General features: G+C 39.8%; 1 protein-coding gene across 1 annotated transcript; it reads left to right on the forward strand.

Moving 5' to 3' along the window:
• Positions 1–550: 550 nt before the first annotated feature.
• On the forward strand, positions 551–11,404 carry LOC137002170 (C-type lectin domain family 4 member F-like). The gene is made up of 6 exons (XM_067361674.1): positions 551–660; positions 5,995–6,123; positions 10,561–10,608; positions 10,754–10,816; positions 10,955–11,112; positions 11,288–11,404. Exons 1-6 carry the CDS (start codon positions 585–587, stop codon positions 11,402–11,404), a joined length of 591 nt encoding a protein of 196 aa, XP_067217775.1. The 5' UTR covers positions 551–584.
• The last annotated feature ends 2,774 nt before the right edge of the window (positions 11,405–14,178 follow it).

A 14,178-nucleotide genomic window follows, 5' to 3' on the forward strand; every position in this document is an offset into this window, starting at 1 on the left:
CTGCAGCAAAATCTAAATGCTGAAAATTTGAGATTTCATGTTTAATAGGTCTCAGGGGTGGCTGTATATACAGTGCACAATGACAAAGAGTACAAGGAAATAGTCTTTTAAGCCAAAAATCCACAGGAGATAGGACAGAAGCACAGGTTCACATTGCAAGATGAGACAGAAAAAAGAACTGAACAAAACAGGTAGTGCTTATACCAAAACTAAATGAGGGAACTGAGATAATTGATGAACACTATAGGTGAACAAAATGGCTAATGACTACACATGGGAAAACTAGAGGTCACATAACTCTAACAATAGGGCTAGTGAAGCAATAGACATTTTAATGATGTTTTAAGACAATATATCTCTTTTGCCAACATCCTCATTCTTCTCTCTTGGAGAACTCAAATATATAGCCCCAATTATAGACTATATCTCATTATATTCAAACATGAAATATTAGTAGCTAGATCTCTTATTGAGACTTATGACTTAATTATTTCCTGTCTGTATTAATGTGAATGACATTTTACGTGACTTCCTTATTCTGAATAAAACGCAACAGTGGACACGTCTTCTGTCAGGCTCATGAAATGGATTTAATGTATGAAAATCCTGGTGTCATACTTTCAACAGTTGCTTCAGATGAAAACTGCTCTCAATTCAAAGGTAAGAGATTGACTGACTCTCATTCATTTCTATTTTAAAGATTTAGCACTGTAGTAATGCTGTACAAGGTTTTAATTTGTAAACTCTTAAAAATACATTTTATTTATTGGTATAGATGGTTCCATTCCCTAAATGATTCTTTATATTGGAAAAAAGTTCTTCAGATTATTAAATGTTCTTCACTGTAAGAAAAAAAAAAGGCCATTTTAAGAACTGTTCACATAAAGTTTATTTGGGGATCCAAAAATGGTTCTGTGGCATCACTATGAAAACCACCTTTTAGAGGCTTTATTTTAAAGTGTATGTCCATTCAAAAATAACACATTTTGGCAGACACTTTTGTCCAAAGAAGGTTACATTGCATTCAAGATATAAATTGTATCCATTCATGTGTTCCCTGGGAATCAAACGTTCTCAACACTGTCATTTAAATAAAGCTCTGTCTTCCCTGTAACTCAGATCATAATGATATCAACACCAAGGTCATGGATTCAGAAAGAAGAAAGCATTCACATGCAATGTTAAATGTAATACTAGTTGTTCTGGATAAAAGCATCTGCCAAAAGCATGAATTAACAATTATTTAGATATACTGCCTAAAGCAACAATGATGTTTTGTATGTTTTATTTCAAACATCCAGTTTGAAACTCTTAAGATCCTAAGGTATGAATTATATTCTTCAAACTTTCAGTACAATTGTTTTATATATTTTGAGTAACAATGATTACAATTAAAATTCTGTCATGACTCTCAGAATATTGGTATGGTAATTGAGATTGGCATGGTAATGGATATGACATTGTTAATATATTTGGTCTTGGCGGAATAGATCTGCTACACTGCTGCTGCTGCTGCTGCTGCTGCTGCTGCAGAGCAAGTACGGAGACTTGCTACAGCCATTACATTCACAGACATTGCTGTGAGCATGTAAGACATGCTGCTGCTGTACATGTAACATACATGACAGTCAAACAAAGCAGGAAATAGCCTTCTTTAACATAAACATCTACAGATTAATAAAGGTGTACAGGCAATGGCAATAAAGCTGTGGTGCCTGGCCTTCTTCGTTTAGGTGTCACACTTACCTTCTTTACGGTCAAAAGTGACCGAAGCCTTGGAAAGTAACTTTTTTGTTCCTCAGGAAAACCAATGTAATATATTCTTGTTCTATAATATTTTTTGATTATTATATAAAATTTTGAGGGTATTTTATGATACTATGCAATATTTATACAATTTTTATTAACTATTTTTCCCCATTGAAAATAATAATAAAAAAATTTCTAACATATTTTTAAATTATTTTTCAATTAAAGCAGTATTCCATGTTAAAATAGAGACAAGGCATTTAAAATACATTTTTTTGAAGGTAGATTAGTGCCATTTGGTGAGAGTAAAAAAAGAAAAACTTATGCAATGCCATGTCGTAACCACTAGATTCCCATAGAGCTCTATATAAAATTCTCTAGTGGTTTTTGGACACAAACACTTATTTTTATTAAGTTTTGGATATGGATTTAAACTTAGACATTCTCAAAGACTACTTTTTGTCAAGGTTTAGATTATTTTATTTTTTTTATGTTGATTTGAAGCGTCGGTTTTTGCATTAATTTTACTACAGTCAAACCTGAACATAGAGGGCGCCATTTTGTTACACGTAACATCAAAATTCAATAAAAAATAACAAAAAAACAGCTTAAAAAATCTGTGTTTGATCTGATTTCATCCTCTTATTTGAGTTTTGGCTCAATTTTACCATACTATTACAGCCACACTGGTTCATTTGTATGTGTATAATGGTGTGTTGTGTGTGTGTTTGTCTGTGAATGTGTGTAAGTGAGTGGGTGTTTCTATTTTGTACTCTTGGTGTTTTAGAGTGTAACCCCTTTCTTGCAGTTCATTTTTTACTGCTTTGTGGCTGAATTTTTGCTTTTATTTCACACATTTGCATAAACTTGCTCTGTCTTATAGTCGTGCTGGTTCATATATATGTGTGTGGGGGGAGGGGGGTGGGGGGGTGGTTGTGTCTATTTTGCACTCTTGGCATTTCAGAGTGTCCCCCCTTCAGTGCTGCACACTTTGTTTCTGCACAGTGTCTGATTTGTAGTTTGTACCAACAAAAGATTCTCTGAGTTGTTGTATTTTTTCGTATTTCCCATTCATTTTCTATGTCGGTCATTTTTGACCGAAAAGAAGGTAAGTGTGACTATTTTTTTTACGATGCCTTAACATGTCCGAATCATGTCCTTGATTTTTTTGTGTGTTCATATTGGTAATGCTACAAAAGTCACCAAGTGTCATCTCATTCCGACAAAGCTACGATTTTTAACAATTCAAAATATAAAATCTTTCGGTCAGAAATGACCGAAGAAGGCCAGTAAAGCTCTTTTCACCCTACACAGTTAATGGGAGATTTAGACAAAACAAGTACTATACAGGTGCTTTTGAGTGAGAAACAAGCTGCTGCATCGACAGATATGCATAAATCTGCACAATGATGACATAGACAGGAAGCCCCCAACACAAGGACAGGAAGGTATAGACACACACTCCCCAAAAAGGTATTTTTTGCTGGAACTGTACGATGCATTCAGTGGTGTTTTACCAGTCACTGTGTGCACTGTTAAGTGCAGTGATTCCCCCTGGGTGCTTTGGTGTAAAAGAGCAGATTTCTCTAAAAGTGAGCACAGGCAGCTAGCATCTTTTTAAAGATGCCTTTCCATCCATGTGTTTCTGGATGCGGCCGTTTATGTCCTCATCTGACAGTCACAATCACTGTCTCACATGTCTGGGCCATGAGCATGCGAGACAGTGTTCATGGATGGTTCATGTCCTCATTGCGAGAACATGACCATGTTGACATGGTGGTCGTGACTCTACTTCTTTGTAGAGGCAAGAGTCCCCTCTGCACACCACAGGGCTGTGGTGGTTATCACTCTGTGAGTCCTAAGGGTTACAGTGGTAGTGCTTCTGCTGAGCCAGTCCCCACGGACCTCCCAATCCTCCAGCATGTCTTGTGCCATGAAGTTGCCGGATGATGGCACGGGTTCTTCTCAGGGGGACCCAGTGTGTCATTTGGCGCTCCGGGTGAGGACCAGATGCCGATAGCTGCATCAGACACTGGGCTATTGTCCTCTGTAGAGCAAGATGAAGCTGAGCTTCCACCCCACTGAATTGAATTCAGAAATGCCGTGGGCATCGGACTCAAGTGGAATCCTTCACCATGTCACGAGCACTTGCAGTTGAATGATTGGTTCCTGAGTGCAGCTCACGGTTCACAGCAGTGTCCTGCCCCAGTGAATTCTTCCTTGAGATGCACAAGGAGTTTCGCAAATTGTGACAGGCGCCTTTGACTGCCCAAAGAGGCTTTGCGGCCTCCTCCACTCTCACTACCCTCGATGGTGGGACTGCCAGGGGGTACGTGGAGATTCCACAGGTGGACCATGCTATTACTGTGAACTTGTGCCAACAAAGTGCTGCCACCTGAAGGAACCATGCCACTAAGGCTTACAGTGCCATTGGACAGACAGTCTGTGTCCTACATGCCATGGCCATCCTGCAAGTCCATCAGGTCAAAGAACTAAAAGAACTGCACTAAGGTAGTTCTTAGCCAGGGTTGATGCAGGAACTGCACATGGCGACTGACCTCGCCCTCCGGGTGATGAAAGTCATGGTGAGGGCCCTCAGCCAGATGAGGTCCACCTTGGTGGTCCAGGAATGCAATCTCTAGCTAAACCTTGTAGAGATGCAGGATGTCAACAAAGTGCACTTTCTTGATGCCCCCATCTCGCAGGGTGGCCCCTGTGGCTTTTACACCTGCTCCTATGCAACCGCTCCTCCTGCAAGAAGGCAATGCAGCCCGTCCCCTGGGCGCCTGGAGGGACAGGCGAAGAAGCTTTTGTTTTTTTCAGAAAGTGCTTTTTTCTGTTCCGCCACATCATCAAAAAAAGAAAAAAAAAGAGCAGTATCCTCAATCTCTGGGTCATACCAGGTGCAGTGAGCGATGCTACACAACCTCACTTCCACTCTGATTCAGTTCATCAGAGGTGAGGAAGTTAAATCCTCCAAGACTGTGCTTCATCCCCTCCTGAGATCTCTCTGTGGTCCTCTCTGGACTGCAGAGAACTCCCTTTGAGCCACTAGAGTCAGTCAAGCTTTAGATCCTGTCATTCTTTTCTCATTGGAGCAGCAGTAAATGTTTAGGTGGTAGATCTGCTGGGGGGACCCAAAATGTCTTCTCCTTTTTCTCCTGCATGATTTTCTATAATGTTCACTTGGCTTGTATTATTCAGCCTTTTTTGTCACCTGCTCTGTTGGGGGTTAATTCATGTATGCTATTTTGTACAGCATCAGCATCATGGGTACAACTGCACAATTGTTGAGGGGTATGCAAGATCAGTGGAAATTAACTGATAATAACATTCATTAATTTGCCATCTCACGAAACAATGTTAAATGTTGATTAACTTCAAGACTAAAAAATATGTTAAGCTTATAATCCCCCCCTTTTCTTTTTCTTTTTTGTGCCCCAAATGCATCCCACCTCTATCCATTTTGGCCATGGGACAGACTTCATAAGTTTACATTTACATATAATTAAATAGAGTAAAAGATATGCGTATTTGTTGTGCTGTCTGGGCGTAGGGCTTTGAGCTTGGAATTTTAGCCCGAACCCAGAGTACTCCCCCCGGTTGTGGTAAGAATAGATATAACTAGATGTGTGGAGATGGGGTGGTGGAGGGATGCTGATAAGCTGTCAAACAAACAGAGGTAAGTCTGCTGTATATATACCTCTAGTCATTGGCTGAGTTGACTGACTGAATGTTCTCCATTTGTGCTGATTAGGTTAATTATCTTAACCTGCTCCTCCCGAACTTTGTTAATAAAACATAATTTAAAGTAATGTCGGAGGGTGAGTGGTTGATATTGATATAATCAAAATAAATTTAAAATGCTAAACAAAATCTATTTTTTTGACAAATAATCTTAATTTTATTAAAATTTTATTAAAGATTTTCAAAGAATGGATTTGGCACAATGACATGCATTGCACATACTGCGTACCCCATTTTTGCACCCATGAGCAGCATGTCTTACTTGTTCACAGCAGCATATAGTGTTATGTACTGGCAGCAGCAACTCCTGTACTTGCTCTGCAGCAGCAATAACCATCAGCAGATCTATTCTACCAAGACCAAACATTTCAACATGGTCATATCCATTACTTATTAATGTAACATAAATTAAGGAATAGATCCAGACAAAAATGCTAAACCGATGAAAAAAAAGGTTCAGAAATTATTTCCTTTATCTTATCAAATAACTATCCACAGGTAACTCCACTAAAAAGCAAGAAGCAGACCAGGAAGTTTGTCCATCAAAGTGCACTAAAGTTCTTCTGATCATTCTCAGTGTCTCTCTTGTTTTGGCTATTGGAGGTCTTTGTGTTCTGGGGATACTATGTGAGTACTATGTGAACTCTCTCTCTCTCTCTATCTCAGATATATATATATATATATATATATATATATATATATATATATATATATATACACACACACACACACCAATCAGGCATAACATTATGACCACCTTCCTAATATTGTATTGGTCCCCCTTTTGCTGCCAAAACAGCCCAGACTCATCGAGATATGGACTCCACTAGACCCCTGAAGGTGTGCTGTGGTATCTAGCACTAATATGTTAGCAGCAGATCCTTTGAGTCCTGCAAGTTTCAAGGTGAGACCTGGACCGGACTTGTTTGCTCAATTGGATTGAGATCTGGGGAATTTGGAGGCCAAGTCAACACCTCAAACTCATTGTTGTGCTCCTCAAACCATTCCTGAACCCTTTTTGCTTTGTGGCTGGGCGTATTATCCTGCTGAAAGAGGCCACAGCCACCAGGGGATACGATTTCCATATAAGTGTGTACATGGTCTGCAACAATGCTTCGGTAGTTGGTATGTGTCAAAGTAACTTGCACATGGATGGCAGGACCCAAGGTTTCCCAGCAGAACATTGCCCAAAGCATCACACTGACTTCGCCGGCTTACCTTCTTCCCACAGTGCATACTTGTGCCATGTTTTCCCCAGGTAAGCGACGCACTTCGCTCCCCACGTGCATCAATGAGCCTTGGCTGCCCATGACCCTGTCACCGGTTCACCACTGTTCCTTCCTTGGACAACTTTTGATAGATACTGACCACTGCAAACTGGGAACACCCCACAAGAGCTGTAGTTTTGGAGATGCTCTGTCCCAGTCATCTAGCCATCACAAATTGGACCTTGTCAAATTCGCTCAAATCCTTACGCTCTCCCATTTTTCCTGCTTCTAACACATCAACTTTGAGAACAAAATGTATTAATTTCACCTGTCAGTGGTCATAATATTCCTCAGAAAAATCCTCCAGGTCCCGAAAATTCTTCAGATTTCCAGCATCTTTTGCTTATTTGAACTCTTTCCAGCAGTGACTGTATGATTTTTAGAACCATCTTTTAACACTGAGGACAACTGAGGGACTCAAACACAAGTATTAAAAAAGGTTCAAACATTCACTGATGCTCCAGAAGCAAACACGATGAATTAAGAGTCAGGGGTGAACATTTTTGAACAGGAAGAAGATGTGTCCAAGTTTTTCTTATTTTGTTAAATATCTTTTTTTCTTTTTTTTTTTCATTTAGCACTGCCCTTCGGAAGCAACAGAAGACACTTAAATGTTTGTCAGAAGACCAATTAAGTACAATATTCCTTGGAGTTCACAAACTTTTGAATGGGGTCATATTTATAAATTCAGCTTTTTTTTGTCTTGTGGACTTTATGTAAACATTGTTTATGTAAAATATCTTTTTCAGAACAGTACTAAATAAAAAATGACATGCATTTTGTATGATTCCTTTTATTTAGTTAAAATTATTCACATTTTCACAGATTCTACAAGTGGTTCACAAACTTTCAAGCAGCACTGTATATATAGGTACAATGACCTTAAAATTCAAGATACAAGGGCAAAAATGCCCTGTATAATTTTTTTTATCATATTTATATTTTTACGTACTGTTTCGAGTAGCTGACTCTTTGTAGTGCCAAATCTTCAGCCGCAGGCAGGGGTGGGATTTTATTTGGATAGGCACACCATGCAGCCAATCATATGGAATGACAGACTAGGATCATACCATTATGCGAAAGAAGAAAGGGGGACACACGCTCCGAAGATAGCGAGGTAGCGGTACAGGCCAGGTGCACAGAGCAACAGAGAAAGGTGATGCAAGCACGCTGGGAGAAAGAGAAAAAATGTTGCAGATCTAACAGCGACAGTGCCACGAGGGTGTGGTGGAATTTATGAAGAGGACCGTCTCAAGCCCTTCTCAGGGCCGTTTCTCTGTTACCCACTTTGCAACCTGGAATGTCATTACCCTGAATGGTCTGGGTTATCAGGTGGCGCTTGTCAATGATCTGGCTAAGTACAACATTGCCACAGCCGGTATCACAGAGGCGCGGCTGCCAGGCCACGAGCAGTGAATGGTCAATGGTGCCACTCAGGTGACAGGGATCACACAAAGTGGGTGGTGTTAGTCCTGGCGTAAGTCCCTACTCACTGGTAATGTGACACCCAATTTTACCACGACTCCTGTATGCACGGCTTCTCCATCAGTGGGGATATCTCTCACTTATAGTTGCCTACGCCCCAACAGAGGATGCTGATGGCACGGCAAAGGACAGTTTCTTCCACCAGCTGGCTTCAACAATACAGTCAGTGCCAAAACACGACAAGTTGCTCATTCTTGGTGACATGAATGCAAATCCAGGGCCACAGACTGCCGGTTTTGAAGACGTTGTCGGACCATTTGGTGTGGGTACTACAAATGACAATTCAGGCTGACTTCTTTCTTTATGTTCCTCCGAGGGCATAATGGCCACCAGATCATGGTTTCGAAGATGAGATATTCACAAGTTTACATGGATATCTAATGATGGCTGTACAAGGAAGGAACTGGATCACATCCTGGCAGGACCGCTCGGCATTGTTAGATCTTACTGAGTTTTCCGTGGTGCCGAGGCACCACCAAATAGCGATCACCACCTGCTTACTGTGGCCATTTCAATTCCATTTAGACCCATATACAAGCATAAGCCACAGCCAACATTTAATCTGCAAATGCTGATAGACAACCTTGAGATGGCTCAGCACTACATTATCACCATTGAGAATAAATTGTCAGCACTGGTTGATCTTTCAGAGGATGTCGAGATCGCATGGGCAACAATCAGTGACACTATCCCCACAGCCACCAAAGACAGCTGGCCCTGAGGGTATTTCACCAGAACTACTGAAATGCACCATCAACTCTGTCACCAAAGCTGTCCACAAACTATTTTTAAGGGTGTAATCTTCTGGGCATGTTCCTGCTTAGTGGAAAGAAGGCATTATTATGGCTCTGTACAAGGGTAAGGGTCCAAGGAACGAATGTTCCAGTTATAGACCCATTACACTTTTGTCAGTTCCAGGAAAGGTATTCGCTATTCCTATTAACAAGGATTTAACCTCTCCTTGTGTCTCAATGCCACCCTCAACAGTCAGGTTTCACCCTGGGCAGATCTACAACAGATGCCAACCTCGCTCTTAGGCTTTTATCAGAAATACACCAGAGTTCATCTATCCACTCATAGTAGCCTATTTCAATCCTTAGGCAGTGATTGACTCTGTGGATCGTCAAGCACTGTGGAGAGCATTGCGGGGAATCAGCATTCCAAATTTCCTGCTAGATCTAATTAAGGATCTTCATTCAGGCACAACTGCCAGAGTGGGTTAATGGCTCAGTCTCTGAGGAGATTACAACCACCTCCGGAGTGAGGCATGGCTGCGTTCTGGCTTAAGCACGTTTCTGCAGAGCCATGGATTGGATCCTTGACTGAATAGCGTCTCAGAATGGTGTAAGCTGCCAGAACATGTACATACATGTACATTTAGATGTATCATGGCAAAAAAAATAAAATAAAATAAAATAATTGTAGAGCCTGGGTGGTGGATCAAATATTGGGAATATCATGGGTCAACAGGTGGAAGATGCACCGCCAATATTGCAAGCCGAACTGGTCAGGGTGCTTCAGCAATGAAGTCTTTTCAGAACCTTTGGTGTCAACACAGGAACCATCTTAGCACAAAACTCAGGTTCTACTCCACCTGTGTGTTGCCAAACCTTTTGTATGATTCTGAAACTTGGACTCTTCAATCTCAAGATGCCAAAAAGATAGTCATTTCTTATGTGCTGCCAGCGTTAAAATCATGCAGATCGCTGGTTCGACCCAATAACAACCATGTCTGTCGCCCTACATACTGGTCTGTCAACAATCACAGACATAATTGCTTGTCGCTGCATGTCTTTGTTCGGACATGTAACTCGGCTTGCAAGTCATACAACTGCCTATGGTGCCCTGCACTTTTGCCTGGCGCTCTGAAAGACATGCTCTCATTGGCTGGAGCAGACTACTAGATCGCCCTCGTCGAACATGGGTTCAACAGATTGGGGGCGGCTCTATCTCCTCCCTACTCCATGAATGGAACCTTGCCACTGGCATTCACGGGCATTCACTTCGTATAACGAGATCAGTGCTACAAGCCACGATGCTCAGGCGATTTGATGGATGATGAATGGATGAAGACCCCCATGGCGGAACAGAAAACCACCACAGCAGTTCAGATGGGACTGATTATATAATATATATAACAGTTCAGTTCAGTCAGACATACACACAAATGTTACTGTAATTATTAAACTGTTTGATTTAGTTTACCCTAAATGTTAATAAATGCATTAATTATCAAACATTAGTATTAGTATTAGTACATGATTATTCATGTACTTTTATTGTAAAGTGTTACTGTTTTTTCTTTAATCAGATATCAATGTTTCAATGCAACTGTCTGCCCAAGAGACCACCAGCACAAGTGAGTAAAATATATTGAATGCACCCAGTACAACGTTTCATTAACAGTTTGTAAAAAGAAATGAGTACTTAATGATTTTGTCTGTTTTTTTGTTTTTTTTTGTATTTTATTTTCTTCATAACTTCTATATTTCTTTCTATACCAGTCATGACGGCAGAGCTCACAGACAACTACACCAGAGTTAGAGAGCAACTATCCTTTTACAAAGGTGAGCTATTTCTCTTCTAGACACATAACACAGGCTTAGACAAAGGGAAAATTTCTGCACATTAAACCAAACTTTGATTAACTTCAAGATTTTTATGATCTGAAGTATGGATAATTTCTACATGCTTTATTATTTTAGCATTCACAGCTCAGTCTTTGAACTGTGAAATGATCTTGACAGCTTGGGGTGGAACGCTGTACTTCTTCAGCTCTCATAAACTCAACTGGTCAAGCAGTCGTGCTTTCTGTGTTTCAAAAGGAGCTGATCTGGTGATCATAACCAGCCAATCAGAACAGGTAAGACTGAGAAATTTTGAAGTAACTGATGTTGGATGTCAAAGAACTAGTATTGCACAATGTGATTTTGCACAAAATAAACATGTATAATATTCAAAATTGATTTATTACAAAACCATATCTGTCCACTGAATGTTTAGCTTTATATATAAATTATGTGCCTTTTCTCTATTAGATGTTTCTGATCTCTAAAATTAAAGAAAGTCACTGGATTGGTCTTAATGATCTGGACACTGAAGGACGCTGGGTTTGGGTGAATAACCAAACTCTCACTGAAACTGGAGTACAGTAAGAACGCTGTCTGCAATTGCTTGTTAATTAATGCAACATACAGACATATATTTTATACAAACCCGATTCCAAAAAAGTTGGGACACTGTACAAACTGTGAATAAAAAAGGAATGCAATAATTTACAAATCTCATAAACTTATATTTTATTCACAATAGAATATAGATAACAGATCAAATGTTGAAAGTGAGACATTTTGAAATGTCATGCCAAATATTGGCTCATTTTGGATTTCATGAGAGCTACACATTCCAAAAAAGTTGGGACAGGTAGCAATAAGAGGCCGGAAAAGTTAAATGTATATATAAGGAACAACTGGAGGACCAATTTGCAACTTATTAGGTCAATTGGCAACATGATTAGGTATAAAAAGAGCCTCTCAGAGTGGCAGTGTCTCTCAGAAGTCAAGATGGGCAGAGGATCACCAATTCCCCCAGTGCTGCAGCGAAAAATAGTGGAGCAATATCAGAAAGGAGTTTCTCAGAGAAAAATTGCAAAGAGTTTGAAGTTATCATCATCTACGGTGAATAATATCATCCAAAGATTCAGAGAATCTGGAACAATCTCTGTGCGTAAGGATCAAGGCCGGAAAACCATACTGGATGCCCGTGATCTTCGGGCCCTTAGATGGCACTGCATCACATACAGGAATGCTACTGTAATGGAAATCACAACATGGGCTCAGGAATACTTCCAGAAAACATTGTCGGTGAACACAATCCACCATGCCATTCGCCGTTGCCGGCTAAAACTCTATAGGTCAAAAAAGAAGCCATATCTAAACATGATCCAGAAGCGCAGGCGTTTTCTCTGGGCCAAGGCTCATTTAAAATGGCCTGTGGCAAAGTGGAAAACTGTTCTGTTGTCAGATGAATCAAAATTTGAAGTTCTTTTTGGAAAAGTGGGACACCATGTCATACGGACTAAAGAGGACAAGGACAACCCAAGTTGTTATCAGCGCTCAGTTCAGAAGCCTGCATCTCTGATGGTATGGGGTTGCATGAGTGCGTGTGGCATGGGCAGCTTACACATTTGGTGCATCATAAAGAGGAAGATGCGACAAAGAAGACCTAAGACAGTTGAGCAACTAGAAGCCTGTATTTGACAAGAATGGGACAACATTCCTATTCCTAAACTTGAGCAACTTGTCTCCTCAGTCCCCAGACGTTTGCAGACTATTATAAAAAGAAGAGGGGATGCCACACAGTGGTAAACATGGCCTTGTCCCAACTTTTTTGAGATGTGTTGATGCCATGAAATTTAAAATCAACTTATTTTTCCCTTAAAATGATACATTTTCTCAGTTTAAACATTTGATATGTCATCTAAGTTGTATTCTGAATAAAATATTGAAATTTGAAATCACAATTTGTACAGTGTCCCAACTTTTTTGGAATCGGGTTTGTATATATGTCCTATTGAATTCCATGGTTTTCTATATCAAGGCATAATAAAAAATCATCTGGTCCTTGGCAGGTCTTAAAATTTGGAAAATAAAACCTCAGATGACGCATCACACTGTGTCATCATTTATTCAACATAAATAAAGCCAAGATGCAAAAGATATGGGTGACAAAGTTAGGACACCCCATGGTTCAATTGCTTGTGGATCCACCTTTATCAGAAATAGCATATATATATATATATATATATATATATATATATATATATATATATATATATATATTTTTTTTTTTTTTTTTTTTTTTTTTTTTTTTTTTTTTTTTTTTTTTTATAATTTTCTGTATGAATTTATCAGTCTCTAAAACCATTCTGGAGGAATTTGGCCCACTCTTCTTTACAACGTTGCTCCAGTTTATTGAGGTTTGTGAGCATTTGTTAATGCACAGCTCTCGCCACAGCATTTTAGTCGGGATGAGGTCTGGACTTCACTGGGCCATTGCAACACCTTTACTTTATCAGCATTTCTGTTGTAGATTTGTTTGGTGATCTTCGGATCATTGTCCAGTTGCATGACCAAATTTTGGCCAAGCTTTAGCTGTTGGGATGGTCTAACATTTGACTCTAGAAAACTTTGGTTACAGAGGAATTCATGGTCGACTTAATGACTGTGAGATGCCCAGGGCCCATGGCTACAAAACAAGTCCAAACTCATCAGCCCTCCACCAGCATGGTGCAGATATGCTGTTTTTGGTTTTCACCAAACTTGGTGATGTGCATTATGGCCAAACATCTCCACTTTGGTATCATCTGTCCAAAGGACATTGTTCTAGAAGTCTTATTGTTTGTTCAGATTCAACTTTGCAAACCTAAGCCATGCTGTCATGTTTTGTTTTTTTTAGCAAAAAGAGGCTTTCTCCTGGAAACCCTTCAAAACATTCCATACTTGTCCTGTGTTTTTCTAATTGTACTGTCTTGAACTTTATCATTTAACATGTTAACTGAGGTCTGTAGAGTCTGTGGCGTAGTTCTAGGGTTGTCTGCAATTTCTCTGAGCATTGCAAGCTCTGATCTTGGGCTGAATTTGCTAGGAAGTTCACTCCTGAGAAGATTGGCAACCGTCTTGACTGTTTTCCACTTGTGAATAATCTCACTGTATAGAATAATGGACTTCAGACTGTTGGAAATGGCCTTGTAACCCTTCTCAAATTGATAGGCAGCAATAATTGCTTCTCTAAAATCATTGCTGATGTCTTACCTCCTTGGCAATGTGTTACAGTTTTTTACAATCACTATGACAGTTTTTTCGATACATTTAACAATTTTCCTAAACTCTTAACGCACCAACACACCTAAAACACACAATTGGCAAAA

Source organism: Chanodichthys erythropterus, chromosome 15 (assembly GCF_024489055.1).
Source record: "Chanodichthys erythropterus isolate Z2021 chromosome 15, ASM2448905v1, whole genome shotgun sequence".
Lineage (NCBI taxonomy): Eukaryota > Metazoa > Chordata > Actinopteri > Cypriniformes > Xenocyprididae > Chanodichthys > Chanodichthys erythropterus.

Bases quoted from the DNA above. Each gene is read 5' to 3' on its own strand.
- LOC137002170 (XM_067361674.1), top strand. From the start codon at position 585: ATGGATTTAATGTATGAAAATCCTGGTGTCATACTTTCAACAGTTGCT. The intron at 6,124-10,560 runs GTGAGTACTATG...TTCTTTAATCAG, and splicing joins TTGTGTTCTGGGGATACTAT to ATATCAATGTTTCAATGCAA. The intron at 10,817-10,954 runs GTGAGCTATTTC...TTATTATTTTAG, and splicing joins GCAACTATCCTTTTACAAAG to CATTCACAGCTCAGTCTTTG.